At 46.8% G+C, this 17,594-nt stretch overlaps 1 protein-coding gene across 1 annotated transcript in view; it reads right to left on the bottom strand.

Moving 5' to 3' along the window:
- Positions 1-3,590: 3,590 nt before the first annotated feature.
- The window catches only part of dsg2.1 (desmoglein 2, tandem duplicate 1), a gene marked incomplete at its 5' end in the record, with an annotated part of 45,439 nt that continues 31,435 nt past the window's right edge, over positions 3,591-17,594 (bottom strand). The window contains 5 exons of the mRNA XM_079507041.1: positions 3,591-4,820; positions 7,670-8,022; positions 10,543-10,643; positions 11,544-11,909; positions 16,311-16,441. Coding sequence (XP_079363167.1) covers positions 4,024-4,820; positions 7,670-8,022; positions 10,543-10,643; positions 11,544-11,909; positions 16,311-16,441 — 1,748 coding nt within the window. The 3' untranslated portion in view covers positions 3,591-4,023. The remainder of the gene's footprint in view (positions 4,821-7,669; positions 8,023-10,542; positions 10,644-11,543; positions 11,910-16,310; positions 16,442-17,594) is intronic.

The raw sequence follows: 17,594 nt of genomic DNA, 5'->3' as shown, positions 1-17,594 counted from the left end.
AACCCTACTGGGGGTACCGTGTCCCCTACTGGGGGTACCGTGTCCCCTACTGGGGGTACCGTGTCCCCGCGGCCCAATGAAAACCCTAACCCTACTGGGGGTACTGTGTCCCCGCGGCCCAATGAAAACCCTAACCCTAACCCTACTGGGGGTACTGTGTCCCCGCGGCCCAATGAAAACCCTAACCCTACTGGGGGTACCGTGTCCCCTACTGGGGGTACCGTGTCCCCTACTGGGGGTACCGTGTCCCCTACTGGGGGTACCGTGTCCCCTACTGGGGGTACCGTGTCCCCGCGGCCCAATGAAAAAGGTTGAGCTGTCACTGACAGAAACATATGTTTTTCAGAAAACTGATAGGATTTAGAAGCCATTTCTTTTTAGAATCGGCCTCAGGGGCCTGGGCCATGGCTCAGTGGTCCATCCTGGGCCATGGCTCAGTGGTCCATCCTGGGCCGTGGCTCAGTGGTCCATCCTGGGCCGTGGCTCAGTGGTCCATCCTGGGCCATGGCTCAGTGGTCCATCCTGGGCCATGGCTCAGTGGTCCATCCTGGGCCGTGGCTCAGTGGTCCATCCTGGGCCGTGGCTCAGTGGTCCATCCTGGGCCATGGCTCAGTGGTCCATCCTGGGCCGTGGCTCAGTGGTCCATCCTGGGCCGTGGCTCAGTGGTCCATCCTGGGCCATGGCTCAGTGGTCCATCCTGGGCCATGGCTCAGTGGTCCATCCTGGGCCGTGGCTCAGTGGTCCATCCTGGGCCATGGCTCAGTGGTCCATCCTGGGCTGTGGCTCAGTGGTCCATCCTGGGCCATGGCTCAGCGGTCCATCCTGGGCCATGGCTCAGTGGTCCATCCTGGGCCGTGGCTCAGCGGTCCATCCTGGGCTGTGGCTCAGCGGTCCATCCTGGGCCATGGCTCAGCGGTCCATCCTGGGCCATGGCTCAGTGGTCCATCCTGGGCCGTGGCTCAGCGGTCCATCCTGGGCTGTGGCTCAGCGGTCCAGGCACCTTGGCTGGTGATCCAGTCTGGCAGTGTGCCGCGGGTTCGACTCCCGATCCCGACGGCCTTTACTGCATGTCACCCCCCCCCCCCATCTCTCTCCCCATTCCCGTCAGCCTACTGTCTGTCCCTCTATAAAAAATACAAAATAAAGGCGAAAGGCCACAAAAAAAATCGGCCTCAGGTCTAAATGGAGTGAAACTAAATGAAAGTGTCAGGCTAGTATAAAATAAAACTGTTTTCACAACCTTTCCAAACCTTCAAATTTATTAGAAAACTGCATAACAGTATGAATTATGATTTGTCTTTTTTTTTTACAGATGAGAGAAGACCGCTTTAAGGTCACATTAAAACAAAAAAATAACAATAGTGACCAGCAGTACAGACAGACAGACAGACAGACAGACAGACAGATATCATGCACTCTAAGATCAAACAGTGAAAAGTACAAATTACTTATCGTTGCTGTCGGTGTATCAGTGTTGATTTCGTCGACTAAAATACCACAAAATGGTCGCCCGCCACCTTTTTTCACTGACCAAAACAAAATAAAAAACTAAGCTACGATGACTAAAACTAAGACTAAATTCATAATTGACAATTTTGTTGACAGACAAAAACTAAGACTAAAATGTTAGGGAGCGACCAGTGGAGAAGAGATCCAGTAGAACTAAATGTTAGGGAGCGACCAGTGGAGAAGAGATCCAGTAGAACTAAATGTTAGGGAGCGACCAGTGGAGAAGAGATCCAGTAGAACTAAATGTTAGGGAGCGACCAGTGGAGAAGAGATCCAGTAGAACTAAATGTTAGGGAGCGACCAGTGGAGAAGAGATCCAGTAGAACTAAATGTTAGGGAGCGACCAGTGGAGAAGAGATCCAGTAGAACTAAATGTTAGGGAGCGACCAGTGGAGAAGAGATCCAGTAGAACTAAATGTTAGGGAGCGACCAGTGGAGAAGAGATCCAGTAGAACGAAAAGACAAGTCATTTTATGTTTGGTTGTGCTCGGGTGTTGTGCTCTGAAAATAGCAGATTTACAAGCCCACCAATGTGTCGCAGCACTGTGCGTTGTGAGCTTGTAGATCGGCTGTTTTCAGCATGCAACCAAGTGTAAAATCAGGCATTAATTACGATACCATCAAGGCCAAAATACATTTTCTTTGTCGACAAAATCAACTGTAGAATTATAGTCCTAAATCTTAGGACTAAAACTAGACTTAACACTAAAACATCTCAGATGACTAAAACCTGACTATAAAACTATAAATGGAGTTTTATTCAAAAGACGTCGACTATAACTAAATCAACATTTGCTGTCAAAAGCAACACTGCCTTGCATGTCCAAAAGTGTTCCCTACAAAAGGGCCTGTGTTGTTATTTACAGTCACCATCTCTTGTTAATACTTCATTACATTGGTTGGATATTTATAAAACCCCACAGACACAGTTAAACACTTTCAACCTGGCATCTGTATTTTTAAACATGTCATCAAATCATATATTTCTCTTTACACATTGTGTTCTTGTTCATCATCTATGCTGCTGCATCGTCTGAAGGAAGTTGTATTCTTATGCAGGGGACGTGTACACATAGACATCAAAGGGGGCTTCAGCCCCTGCCCTTTTACCCGTCTGTAAAACAACTGCCCTCAACCAGACCACGAATACAGCATTTACTACATGGTGAAAGAAATACAAAATGCTTTCCATGCCATACCCAAAGTCTGCATTCAGGATAATTGTGTTGAACAAATTTGTTTAGAAATCCATGTCGTACACTGGTACACACCACATCTCCACTAGCTAAAGAGTGCTGGGTTGCGCCCCGAAAATAGCAGATCTACAAGCTCTCAACGCGTCGCAGCAGATCTGCTGTTTTCGCTATTTTTGTTTGTAAGAGGGCACTCTCTTACGGGGTTTCAGCCCCTGTCTCTCTAACCCTCTCTGCGCGTCCCTGTTCTTACGTACACAAGATGCAACAATAAAGTAGAACCTTGAACCCTGAACCTTGAACCTTGACGGGAATAGTTTTGGACATACCGGTACACTACACTACACACCCGACATGTCAGTGGACAGGTTGGGATCTGCTCTCAGCAGTCGTTCACATTCTCTGTGAGTTTGTTCATTTCTTAAGCTCTCTCCTTTTTTCCCATGATTCATCCATTCATTCATTCATTCTTACCCATCACCCTAAACTTCTAATTCTGTCCTATCTTATAATTATTTGGTGCACATAAACATACTAGTAATTCTGTTCTTTACCATCTGGCGTTTCAGGAAGAGAGGAGCGATACGGTCATACTGCTAATATCAGGATGGAATCGTTTGTTTGCTAAATTATTAAGTTTAGTGTGTTTTGTGTGTTTATTAAAAAGAAAAGATGAAACAAGGATATGCAAATAAAACAACAATCCATGTAAAAAAGACAAGTTTGTTTAACCCTTTCACCCTGAGGTCCCACGTCTTTTAAATCCTCTCAAAGTTTTTACACAACAGAAAACAAAAAGCCAACGTATAAAATATAGAGTGATTATAACCGCAAGTGGATTAAAAACAGATCCGAGCAGTTCTTTGTGTGTGTGCGTGCACGCACACACACACACACACACACACACACACACACACACACACACACACACACACACACACACACACACACACACACACACACACACACACACACACACACACGCGCGAGAGAAGAAGGCTGCATTCTCAGCCCGAGAGGCTTGGACACGCCCACCACCGGCAGACAGAACGAGACATGTAAAGCTTTCTCACGTCCACAAAGTCACAGACGGAACATCGTGCTCTGAGGAGAGAGGAGACGAGGAGCCAGCCGACCACTTCCTGTTTATCTCCTAGACACGGAGACACTGATCAATATATAAAACATCAAAAGACGGTTGAACTGATTGGATTTGATCGCTCGTTAAGTCTTTTTCCGTGTCATCTTTTTCGCGTTGAAAAGCCTCATTCATTCATTCATTCATTCATTCATTCATTAATTCATTCATCCATCCATTCATTCAGTGGGTGAATTCCTGCTGCCTCAGCACCCGATTCTCCTGCACCACCATCTTGCGCGCGGCGGGTACGGGGGCGGGGAGGGGGGCGTATACAGGGGCGGGACCCATGCAGCTCGCCGAGCCGGCGGAAAACCCTGTGAGGCCGCCGGCGCCGCCCTGCGAGCCGCCGCCGCCGCTGAAGGAGGTGGTCGTCGTGGTGACCCTGTGGGAGGAGGCGGAGTTGGAGGCGGAGCCTCCGGAGGAGAGGCCGCCGCCCCTCTGGGACGACGGGAGAAACACCACCCCCCCGCCGCCGCCACCGACACCCCCCACCGCCTCGTGGATCAGCTGAGAGACCCCGCCTCCTCCCTGATGATGATGAGGACCGCCCTCCACGATCAGCACGCCCCCCTGGGAGGAGGAGCCGGGCGGCAGCGTGCCCTGATGGACCAACCCGCTGCTGCTCTCCAGCAAGACCACGCCCCCTGGCGGCTGGCCCAGGACCGCCGGTCCTCCGGGCCCGTTGAGCAGGAACATGTTGGCGGCGTTGGCACCAGCGGGAGCCTCGGCGAACAGCACGGTGTTGTTCTGCATCTGCAGCGTCTGTGGCTGCATCTGCAGCGGCTGCATCTGCAGCGTCTGCGGCTGCATCTGCAGCGTCTGCGGCTGCACGATGTAGTGCATCGGCTGCTGGACGGCGTAGTTTGGCTGCTGGATGGCGTAGAAGATCTGGGGCTGCTGCTGCTGCAGTAGGATGGTCTGGCCGCTAGGGGGCGGTGCCGCCGCCGCCACGTTGACTACTTGCTTCTTGGTGGAGGCTGAGGAAGAAGGAAAAGAGGGTTATTATCATAGACATATAATTCATTTAGACCTGAGGACGATTCTACACAAATGTCTTCTAAATCATGACAGTTTTCTGGAAAAAACCCATGTTTCTATATCAGTGGTTCTCAGCCTTTTTCATGTCAAGGACCCCCAGAATCATCTGTATTTGGCCACGGACCCCCATCTGAAAATATGTTGTTCCAGGGACCCCCCCCCCCCCCCCCCCCCCCCGAAGCAAAGATTTGAGTTAAAAATGTTCCCTCTGAAAGAATATATATTCAAAGATTTGCGCCACATTTTTAAGATTTTTCAAAAATAGCAGATCTACAAGCTCGTAGCGCGGCACTCGGTGCCACTCTACGAGCTTGTAGATCTGCTATTTTTGAAAAATAGCATTTAAAAAAAAATGAGCTTCTAATGAGAGCGCAAAATCTCCCTTGGAAGAGCCACCCATCGACTAATCTAATATACGGCAACCTTCCCCGTGTTTCTTCACTAGTCCGATCCAGAAGAACACAGTCTGCCGGCCACTGCTACAGAGCTGACAATGAGGTTATATCTTCCCTTCTTCTCTGGAGTCCTGCCTCAAAGCAGACCAGAGGTAGAAAACTGTCGTTCCCTCTGATGTCATCGCTAGGGACACATGCATCAGTAAGCAGGAACTGGGGACGGCAATGAAGGACCGGGAAGTCTGGCGTGGCATTGTGAAATTTCATGATCTCAACCGCGGTCGAAAAATGATGATGATGATGTTGTGATCGGAAATCGGGGCCGATCACGTAATTTTCAAATTGCAGGGCTCCGTACTAATCATTGCAGGGCTCTGTTCTAATCATTGCAGGGCTCCGTACTAATCATTGCAGGGCTCTGTTCTAATCATTGCAGGGCTCTGTACTAATCATTGCAGGGCTCCGTTCTAATCATTGCAGGGCTCCGTACTAATCATTGCAGGGCTCCGTACTAATCATTGCAGGGCTCCGTACTAATCATTGCAGGGCTCCGTACTAATCATTGCAGGGCTCCGTTCTAATCATTGCAGGGCTCCGTACTAATCATTGCAGGGCTCCATACTAATCATTGCAGGGCTCCGTTCTAATCATTGCAGGGCTCCGTTCTAATCATTGCAGGGCTCTGTTCTAATCATTGCAGGGCTCTGTTCTAATCATTGCAGGGCTCTGTTCTAATCATTGCAGGGCTCCGTTCTAATCATTGCAGGGCTCCATACTAATCATTGCAGGGCTCCGTACTAATCATTGCAGGGCTCCGTACTAATCATTGCAGGGCTCCATACTAATCATTGCAGGGCTCCGTACTAATCATTGCAGGGCTCCATACTAATCATTGCAGGGCTCTGTACTAATCATTGCAGGGCTCCGTTCTAATCATTGCAGGGCTCCGTTCTAATCATTGCAGGGCTCCGTTCTAATCATTGCAGGGCTCCATACTAATCATTGCAGGGCTCTGTACTAATCATTGCAGGGCTCCGTTCTAATCATTGCAGGGCTCCATACTAATCATTGCAGGGCTCCGTTCTAATCATTGCAGGGCTCCGTTCTAATCATTGCAGGGCTCCGTACTAATCATTGCAGGGCTCCATACTAATCATTGCAGGGCTCTGTACTAATCATTGCAGGGCTCTGTACTAATCATTGCAGGGCTCCGTTCTAATCATTGCAGGGCTCTGTACTAATCATTGCAGGGCTCTGTACTAATCATTGCAGGGCTCCGTACTAATCATTGCAGGGCTCCGTTCTAATCATTGCAGGGCTCTGTACTAATCATTGCAGGGCTCCGTACTAATCATTGCAGGGCTCCGTTCTAATCATTGCAGGGCTCTGTACTAATCATTGCAGGGCTCCGTACTAATCATTGCAGGGCTCCATACTAATCATTGCAGGGCTCTGTACTAATCATTGCAGGGCTCCGTTCTAATCATTGCAGGGCTCTGTACTAATCATTGCAGGGCTCCGTTCTAATCATTGCAGGGCTCCGTACTAATCATTGCAGGGCTCCGTTCTAATCATTGCAGGGCTCTGTACTAATCATTGCAGGGCTCCGTTCTAATCATTGCAGGGCTCCGTACTAATCATTGCAGGGCTCCATACTAATCATTGCAGGGCTCCGTTCTAATCATTGCAGGGCTCTGTACTAATCATTGCAGGGCTCTGTACTAATCATTGCAGGGCTCCATACTAATCATTGCAGGGCTCTGTACTAATCATTGCAGGGCTCTGTACTAATCATTGCAGGGCTCTGTACTAATCATTGCAGGGCTCCATACTAATCATTGCAGGGCTCCATACTAATCATTGCAGGGCTCCGTTCTAATCATTGCAGGGCTCCGTACTAATCATTGCAGGGCTCCGTTCTAATGGGCTGCTAACATGAATGTTAATTATATGAAGATATCAGCTTAACCCGTTCTGGGCGGGAACCCCTTTTGGTGTTTTAAGCATTATGTTATACTTTAGCTATTGAAAAATAGCAGATCTACATCTATTTTTGAAAAATCGTGAAAATGTGGCGCAAACCTTTGAATATATTATATTCTTTCAGAGCGAACCATTTTTAACTCAAATCTTTGCTTTTGGGAAGGTCCCTGGAACAACATATTTTCAGATGGGGGTCGGCAGCCAATTACATATGATATTTGGGGGTCATTGAAATGAAATAGTTTGAGCACCACTGACATAGAAACTGTCATGTTTTAGATTTAGAAGATATTTGTAGAATCGAATCGGGAGCAAAAACAATGAGACCACGACATCCCTAATAAAACAGGGTACTGCGTAGTACTGACCTTGACCTGCGTAGTGCTGACCTTGACCTGCGTAGTACTGACCTTGGGCGAAGCCGTCCACATGATCGCTGACCAGCGTCCTCTCTGTGTGGCTGAAGGAGGAGGAGGAGGGGGGCGGGGGGTGCTGCTGCTGGGGGCGGGGTCGGCTCAGGTCCGGCTGGCTGGTGGACGACACCGTGCTGGACATCGACGCCACTCTAGCGAGGCTGGCGGACGCCGCCGATATGCCCTCACCGCGGTCCAGGAGGTCGGGGAAGCTCACGTTTCGCCGGACCACCTCGGCCGTCGTCTTGACCTGCCCGCCGCCACCGCCGTTGTTGCAAACCTGGGCCAGGGTCTTGAACTTTGGCCCCAAGTCGTCCAGGAAGCGGAGGTCGTCGTCGTCCTCCATGAAGCTGTTTTTTTGGGGGAATAGTTTAGTTTTAGTTAATTCCGATCGTCGTCAACGGCAAGACGTAAACATTACATCCAACATCATCGAAAAGTCTTTAGACTGTGAAGCTCAAAGCTTGTTGATGCCATTCCTTCATGTCTTTAGACTGAAGCTCAAAGCTTGTTGATGCCATTCCTTCATATCTTTAGACTGTGAAGCTCAAAGCTTGTTGATGCCATTCCTTCATGTCTTTAGACTGAAGCTCAAAGCTTGTTGATGCCATTCCTTCATGTCTTTAGACTGAAGCTCAAAGCTTGTTGATGCCATTCCTTCATGTCTTTAGACTGTGAAGCTCAAAGCTTGTTGATGCCATTCCTTCATGTCTTTAGACTGTGAAGCTCAAAGCTTGTTGATGCCATTCCTTCATGTCTTTAGACTGAAGCTCAAAGCTTGTTGATGCCATTCCTTCATGTCTTTAGACTGTGAAGCTCAAAGCTTGTTGATGCCATTCCTTCATGTCTTTAGACTGTGAAGCTCAAAGCTTGTTGATGCCATTCCTTCATGTCTTTAGACTGTGAAGCTCAAAGCTTGTTGATGCCATTCCTTCATGCATGTCGGGTTTTACAAGGAGTTCATAGTGAATGAACACACAACATATTCTGTTTTTTACTTCTTATACACCCAGGCATACACTATCAGTTACACAGTCCAGTATATATACTGATACTGTATATATATATAGTTAAATAGTTGTATAAAATTTGTATTTTCCATAAATCCCTCAATTAGCATGTCTGTGTGTCTGTAACCGTTTCTTAAATTGTAGTGTAGGAGCCATCTTATTTGATTTCACATATTTGTGACTAAATGGCGCCCCCACTGGTTGCCTTAGAAAATGGCACCATATGGTTCCCTTTAATTAAGCCACAGGCCCACAGCTGTGGGTGGAAAGACGCCAGTAGAGATACAGATTTAAACGCTCGCACGCATTGCACAGCACAGCGCAGTTTAAAGAAAGAAAGAAAGAAAAATACTTTATTATTTGTTTATTGAACCCTGCGCCCGTCTGTTTGAGACCTTTTGTTTAGTTTATGTTCTTCTTGTTTTGTTTTCCCCGTTTTTATTTTGAAACACTCACACACCACAAACTCCTCCATAATACCAACCTGTTGCAGTCATCATCAATCACCATCGACAAACATGTGAGTAAACAATAAGACGCCCAAGTCCCAAAATGTGAGCACGTTGAACCGTATATATCTCTGGTGTAACAAGAAAGGCATATTGGCCCTACATGTAGTATTATATGATTACACACAGCTTCACTCCACTGAGGCCCCTTTTCCACCAGTTGGTTCCCAATGGGGAACCGCTTCAGTTCTTTTCCACCGGTTGGTTCCCAATGGGGAACCGCTTCAGTTCTTTTCCACCGGTTGGTTCCCAATGGGGAACCGCTTCAGTTCTTTTCCACGGTTGGTTCCCAATGGGAACCGCTTCAGTTCTTTTCCACGGTTGGTTCCCAATGGGGAAACAGTTCAGTTCTTTTCCACCGGTTGGTTCCCAATGGGGAACCGCTTCAGTTCTTTTCCACGGTTGGTTCCCAATGGGGAAACAGTTCAGTTCTTTTCCACCGGTTGGTTCCCAATGGGGAACCGCTTCAGTTCTTTTCCACCGGTTGGTTCCCAATGGGGAACCGCTTCAGTTCTTTTCCACCGGTTGGTTCCCAATGGGGAACCGCTTCAGTTCTTTTCCACCGGTTGGTTCCCAATGGGGAACCGCTTCAGTTCTTTTCCACCGGTTGGTTCCCAATGGGGAACCGGTTCAGTTATTTTCCACCGGTTGGTTCCCAATGGGGAAACAGTTCAGTTCTTTTTGGTTCTTAGGCGCGATTCATACTCCTATTTTAGAGCCGAATAAAAGTCGGTTCGGCTCTGTAGAGCCTACAATGTGACGTCATTTGAGGTTCGGGGGGGCGGGTACCGTCCTAAAGTCGGCGCTTCGGTGCTACTGAAAATTTCTGACGAGCCGAAATCATTTCGGCACTACAGCGCCGAAACAGCGGTAAAATAGGAGTATGAATCGGCCCTAAGTCCATGAGCCAGAGCTCCAAAATTGGAATGTTAATTTATGAATTGAGTGGGCAAAACTATACATATTAAATTGTTTATAGGATCAATATAAGTAAATTAAAATATGATAACCCTTCCACAGGAGTAGCTTTTTCATATTTTAAATTGTTTGCATATCTTCCTAAATAATGCATAATTTGCATATTTAAAAATTTAAGATTTGTAATACAATAAATCATTGTCTTTGTGTAAGTAATCAACTGGGGAAGTTTCATGGTGATAACAATCTAATATAGCTATGGTTTTGCCCACTCAATTCATAATTAACATTCCAAATTTGGAGCTCTGGCTCATGGACTAAGAACCAAAAAGAACTGAACTGGTTCCCACTGGGAACCGGTTCCAAATGGGCCTGACACATGCTGTTCAGAGCACCAAGATGTCTGAAATGTTGTTCCCTTCTCTGTTCCTACCTGTGGCAGCCCACCGAGCCGGCGGGGGATCCCTGGCCCTCGAAGTCGTAAACCATCACGATGTCCTTGGCTGCCTGGTTGTCGGCCGCCATGCTGGCCTTCTGTGGCAGGAAGAAAGGAACAGGGACATGAAGGAAGTCAAAACAAAATCACTCAAACTAAAAGTGGGGCCCACGCCCCCAGTAAGGCTATCTAACACCACGCCCCCAGTAAGGCTATCTAACCCTAACCTTTAATACCACGCCCCCAGTAAGGTTATCTAACACCACGCCCCCAGTAAGGTTATCTAACACCACGCCCCCAGTAAGGTTATCTAACACCACGCCCCCAGTAAGGCTATCTAACACCACGCCCCCAGTAAGGTTATCTAACACCACGCCCCCAGTAAGGTTATCTAACGTTGAACCTTTAATACCACGCCCCCAGTAAGGCTATCTAACGTTGAACCTTTAATACCACGCCCCCAGTAAGGCTATCTAACGTTGAACCTTTAATACCACGCCCCCAGTAAGGTTATCTAACGTTGAACCTTTAATACCACGCCCCCAGTAAGGTTATCTAACGTTGAACCTTTAATACCACGCCCCCAGTAAGGCTATCTAACGTTGAACCTTTAATACCACGCCCCCAGTAAGGCTATCTAACGTTGAACCTTTAATACCACGCCCCCAGTAAGGCTATCTAACGTTGAAGCTGCCACCACCTACTGGCGAAATGTGGAATTGCAGCACTGTCATGGAGGTGGACGGACGTTCATGACGTCACGTGTGTAAACCCGGACCTCAAATTTGAGGTCCGGGACCTGGGCTAGGCTACACTTCTGCTCGCTCGAGCCATTGAGTTATAATTGTACTTCCGGCAGTCTTCCGGGTGCTTCAAAACGCCACTGAGCAACTTCTATTGAAATGAATAGCGGGGGGGGGGGGGGGGGGGCTAACGCTCCGGTTCGGTCTCTATCCTGTCATTACTCTATGGTGGGGTGACAGCATTATTCCTCTCACCTGGTCGTAGTACTGCCGCAGGTAGAACTCTGGCAGGGCGATGCCCTCGTAGACTCCGCCTCCTCCTCCGCCACTGAACTCGGAGTAGACGCCGCTCTGCCCGCCGATCCATGTGTCATGGCCGCCACCCATGCCCATGCCGTTGCCCATGCCCATGCCGTTGCCCATGCCGTTGCCCATGCCGTTGCCCATGCTCATGCCGTTGTTCATGCTCATGCCGTAGTCGTAGCCGCTGTTGAAGCCGCCCCGGTCGTACTCTGACGTTATGAGGATCTCTTGCATGTCGTTGGCGCCCATGCCACCCATACCGATCATGGACTGGGTCGGCACTGCGTCCGTCTGGACGATTTGGACCAGCGGCACTTCCTGTGGCAAGACAAGGGTGAAAAGGTTAACCCATTTAGACCTGACACGAGATTCTACAATAATGTCTTCTAAATCCTGACAGTTTTCTGAAAAAAAGCCATGTTTCTACGTCAGTCGTTCTCAAACATTTTCATGTCAAGGACCCCCCAAACAAATATGTATTTGGCTGCCGACCCCCATGTGAAAATAATGTTCCCCCAGAAAAATATATTTGAGTTAAAAACGTTTGCTGCGAATTAATATATATTCAAAGATTTGTGCCACATTTTCACGATTTAGGAAAAAATTTCAATAGCTAAAGTAAAGTATTTTTCAATAGCTAAAGTATAACATAATGCTTACCAAAAGGGGTTCCCACCCAGAATGGGTTAAATAGCTCTATAGTGTGATAGTAATCATTGCTATAGTGTGTGTGTTCAGTAACAGTGTTAAATAGCTCTATATTCTGATCAGTAATCATTGCTATAGTGTGTGTTCAGTAACAGTGTTAAATACCTCTATAGTGTGATAGTAATCATTGCTATATTGTGTGTGTTCAGTAACAGTGTTAAATAGCTCTATATTCTGATCAGTATTCATTGCTATAGAGTGTGTTCAGTAACAGTGTTAAATAGCTCTATATTCTGATCAGTAATCATTGCTATAGAGTGTGTGTTCAGTAACAGTGTTAAATAGCTCTATAGTGTGACAGTAATCATTGCTATAGAGTGTGTGTTCAGTAACAGTGTTAAATAGCTCTATATTGTGACAGTAATCATTGCTATGGAGTGTGTGTTCAGTAACAGGCGTTTTCTCCTGGTCTTTAGTAAACAGCCATTTTATTTTCAGGTGGGTTACAACATTTCAATCACAACCCCACAAAGAACATTTATCGGCTTGTGTTCCAGTTCCAAATTTGTCTGTTTGTCTGTTATTTATTTATAAATTCCAATTCATGTCAGTGGTTCTCACAGGGTTAAACCCTATGTTTCTATGTCAGTTGTTCTCACAGGGTTAAACCCTATGTTTCTATGTCAGTGGTTCTCACAGGGTTAAACCCTATGTTTCTATGTCAGTGGTTCTCACAGGGTTAAACCCTATGTTTCTATGTCAGTGGTTCTCAATATTTCATGTCAAGGACCCCCACAATTATATGTATTTGGCCGCCGACCCCCATCTGAAAATATGTTGTTCCAGGAACCCCCCCCCCCCCCCCCCCAGAAGCAAAGATATGAGTTCAAAATGTTCGCTCTGAAAGAATATACATTCAAAGATTTGCGCCTTGATGCACATTTTGACGATTTAAAAAAAATAGCAGACCTACAAGCTCATAGCGCGGCACTCGGTGCCGCGCTATGAGCTTGTAGATCTGCTATTTTTCAATAGCTAAAGTATAACATAATGCTTAAAACACCAAAAACATTTATGTTAGGGCCTGTACTCACGAGGACGATTTCGGTGTTTCTCGGGCAAGTAATTAGCCGATCTGCCCTTTTTGTCACACGGAGACGGCGTTTTGGGGGACTTTAACGGCTAATTTTGAAACTACCTTCCAGAGTGGGAAAGTTTGGAGACGCGACTTTCACGTCTCCGTGTGTACAGCGAATGCCGCCTAATTTGCTGAAACGGTGATGTCATAGTCCCCTCGCCCCCTCCAAACTAACCAGTGTTAATGGTTTATTTCACCATAACCACTTACATATAAGTATCACAGCTATTTTATATTTGCACATAATGTCTATAAATCTCTTCTCCAAAAATAGCCGATCTGCAGCCCGCATGCACGAGCTTGTAGAGGAGCTATTTTTGGAGAACAGATATAAATTATGGTGATTACCAATCCGGAAAGACAAGAAAAAAAACGGATCTTCTACATTATTGTTACTATTAAATGGTGTAGTGTAGAATAGATTAGTATATAGGCTATACAAGATAGGCAGCACAGCCACCGCACGTTCCTCTCAGGCAGGTCTGACTGCGCAGTGCACAGTGCAAAGCATGCATGGACCTCATCAAAGTGCTTCTCTTCTTGGGTGGAAATTAAACATTCTTTGTGTAACTTCAAAACGGCTTTGCATTGAGAGACCACAGGTAGGATAAACACATTGTTTACTGTCCATATTCCTCTATAAACGGCCTGTTTTCACTGTTTCCAATTGCTCTTTTTTTATACTTTTGTAGGCTATAGCCTATGTGCAATGATTAGCTGTGCTGCTACTGCCAGCAGGTGTAATCAATCTATAAACGAGCAATTATCTGACATTCAGAGGTGTTGCGCACCAGCGAATATATATTCAATCTCCAAAGTCAAACTCATAAATTCACAATGTACCATGCCGCTCCTCGTTGTGAGCTGTATGATCATCTGAGAGAGAGAGAGAGAGAGAGAGAGAGAGCGCACCCGCGCTCTCTCTCTCTCTCTCTGAATGTGTGAATCACTTACTTTGTGCGTGCTGCTCGTTTTCAGAAGAATTAATCCAAGGTTTGTCATATTATGATTTTAAAGTAGGCATCAACTTTAGCTGGTAAATCAGTGTGTGCAGAGTGAGAAGCATCACTGCTCTGCAACCTCTGCTGATTAAATTGATATGACCTAGATAGCCTATGTCATATGCGCATCTGAGATAATTAGTTATTTGGCAACACCTGTGTGAAATACCAATAGTATAATTTATAAAATGCTTTCATATTGCCTTAGAATAAGCTTTTTCTTTATTTTTGGGTGGCCATCTACAGGCCGGCAATATATGTACTACAGCTGTATCTTGAAAATGGAGCAGTTTACCGGTCTCGTCTAGACCCGTACATAATTAACATAACCGCAATGTAGACGCAGTAAAGCTTTATATCGTTCACAAAACTTAGGCGGGGAACAGCCCGCGACGTCCTCGTGAGTACAGGCCCTTAATGTATCACTCACAACAAGACAGCAACAACTATCAGTGTTGATTTCGTCTAAACTACCACGAAAAATGTCAACATCAATTATCACGTCTATAATACAGAGATAATACGACTCCCACATTCTTATCGGCAGCCAAAAAACACCATGCAGGGTAGAGTTTAATCTCAGGCTTAAAGTTTGAGAATCACATTAAACAAAGTTATAGTTCAGACATGTTTTGAGGAGATTCAAACGTTTTATTCCTCAGCACCTCGGCTACGGCGGTGCTGTTTTAACATGTTCTAAGGGAGAAACCCTGAACAGAACGCATGCTGCTGGATGTTTAACAACACCAACACCTTTATCCCTGCCTTTCTGGGCATGCCATAATGACAGACAAAACCTCTGGCAAAAGGTTAGAACAGATCTACAAGCTGGAACATAATCAAATAGCACTTTGACCTCGCCTTGACGACCATGCAGGCTTGTGCAAAGATTAAAATGTAATTTTGAATGTTATTTAGACAGATGCTAGGTTAACTTGTTTCCCCTGGCATTAGTTTCAATGTACAGATCATTTATTTTTGGATAATATACAGTTTAGACTGATCATAGACGGCTCACTGTACGCCTGCCGTCTGATCCTACTAGTTTACTGAGGCAATACACTGACTCTTAGTCTGCTCTAGTAGAAGGCTCTGCCGAAACGCGGCAGAACTGAGCACCCACTGCCTCAACCAATGAAAACTGAGCACCCACTGCCTCAACCAATCAGAGCTGAGCACCCACTGCCTCAACCAATGAGAGCTGAGCACCCACTGCCTCAACCGAGGGTGGTCTCCAGAGGAAGCAGCACCTGTTTTTCTTTCTTTAGCAATACACTCTCTCTCTGCGTTTGATGCATGTTTTCACCTTACTTACTGTAATTCGCTCTGGATGAAGAGTGTCTGCTAAATAATAATAAATATACGTTGTTTTCAGGTTAGCCAGTCTTACCGTGTTCTCTCCCTGTAGGGTGAGGGTCTTACCGTGTTCTCTCCCTGTAGGGTGAGGGTCTTACCGTGTTCTCTCCCTGGCCCTCGGTGTGGTAGGGAGGGTGAGGGTCTTACCGTGTTCTCTCCCTGGCCCTCGGTGTGGTAGGGTGAGGGTCTTACCGTGTTATCTCCCTGGCCCTCGGTGTGGTAGGGAGGGTGAGGGTCTTACCGTGTTCTCTCCCTGGCCCTCGGTGTGGTAGGGAGGGTGAGGGTCTTACCGTGTTCTCTCCCTGGCCCTCGGTGTGGTAGGGAGGGTGAGGGTCTTACCGTGTTCTCTCCCTGGCCCTTGGTGTGGTAGGGAGGGTGAGGGTCTTACCGTGTTCTCTCCCTGGCCCTCGGTGTGGTAGGGAGGGTGAGGGTCTTACCGTGTTCTCTCCCTGGCCCTCGGTGTGGTAGGGAGGGTGAGGGTCTTACCGTGTTCTCTCCCTGGCCCTCGGTGTGGTAGGGAGGGTGAGGGTGTTCTCTCCCTGGCCCTCGGTGTGGTAGGGAGGGTGAGGGTCTTACCGTGTTCTCTCCCTGGCCCTCGGTGTGGTAGGCGATCAGGTGTGATTTGGTGTCGAAGGGCATTTCGGTGAAGCCCCCCGGCAGACCCCCGGGACCCCCGCAGTGACAGAACAGCAGCAGCAGAGGGATGACTGTAGTGAACACAACGAGGAGGAGGTATTGTTAAAAATAATATAAATAAAAATGAACCACCAGCGATTTTCAACCCTTTTCATATTAAGGTCTCATTCAGCGTTTGAGCCACGGACCATTTGATGAGATGTTTAGCCTCTCAGGCCCACAATACTTTGTTGTGGTTGGATAGGATTTTATCCACAATTCCATGCGGTATGTATTGGTGTTGGTGTTGGTACGCTTGTTTACAATAGGGTCCACCATTTTTAATTCATCAGAACTTTTCGAGCCATTCCAGCCTGTCAAAGTGGGCAGGGGTGAGGTGGGTTCGGAGAGTGAGGCCAAGTAGTATGGAATTTGCACTTCCCATCACAATCAGAACTGCAGCCTCACTCCCAATCTTCCGCCGTAGTCTGAAAACCCACCTCTTCAGGCTCCACCTTGGCCCGTAGCACTAACCCTACCCCTATGTATAATACTAGGATTTCGCCGCCCTTCGGGCGGCTCATCCTAGTTCCGTTGCAGCGCAATGGGAAGAAGGAAATTGCGAGATTTGACAGACTCCACTTCATGTTTCAGCTGTGTTTTTAAACCCAGTATTGTGCCCTTCACATGTAGTAACGGATGGGTATTATTATTATTTGTTGTATTTTATTTTCACATGAAAGCAAATTAAATTAAATTAAAATAAGCACACATGAAACTGCTTTTTACTGTTTTTGTTTACTTACAATAAGTTACTGTTTTTGGAAACCAAAAGATGTTGAGAATGGAGCAGAACATACTGTATTTTTTTTTTGTGGGGACCTTGACTGCATTATAGTAGGCCTACAATCTTTTGGATTGCAGTGACCCCACATTGTTTCTTGGGGAACAATATTTGTAGTTACAATGAGGGCTACATGAGCCGAAGGGAGAGAAACACGTCGCCTCTCTCCAGTCCGTGCGTATGGTGCTGCTGGTGGCTGAATAACAACGGATCGCATCGCTGACTGACATAAACGCACAGTTACAATTCAGAGGCACTTCAATAAGAAAACGCAACTAATAACGCTTGTGTGTGTTAATCTGCCCGATGCTGACGTTAGTATATAATGTTTAGATTGTTTTCCTCTTGTACATGCGTTTGTGGGCACAGTGGCAGGGGGTGAAAAGCCGATTTGTCCCATG

Source organism: Electrona antarctica (genome assembly GCF_951216825.1).
Source record: "Electrona antarctica genome assembly, chromosome: 7".
In the NCBI taxonomy this organism is placed as follows: Eukaryota; Metazoa; Chordata; class Actinopteri; order Myctophiformes; family Myctophidae; genus Electrona; species Electrona antarctica.
This window is presented reverse-complemented; position numbering and strand designations above follow the sequence as displayed.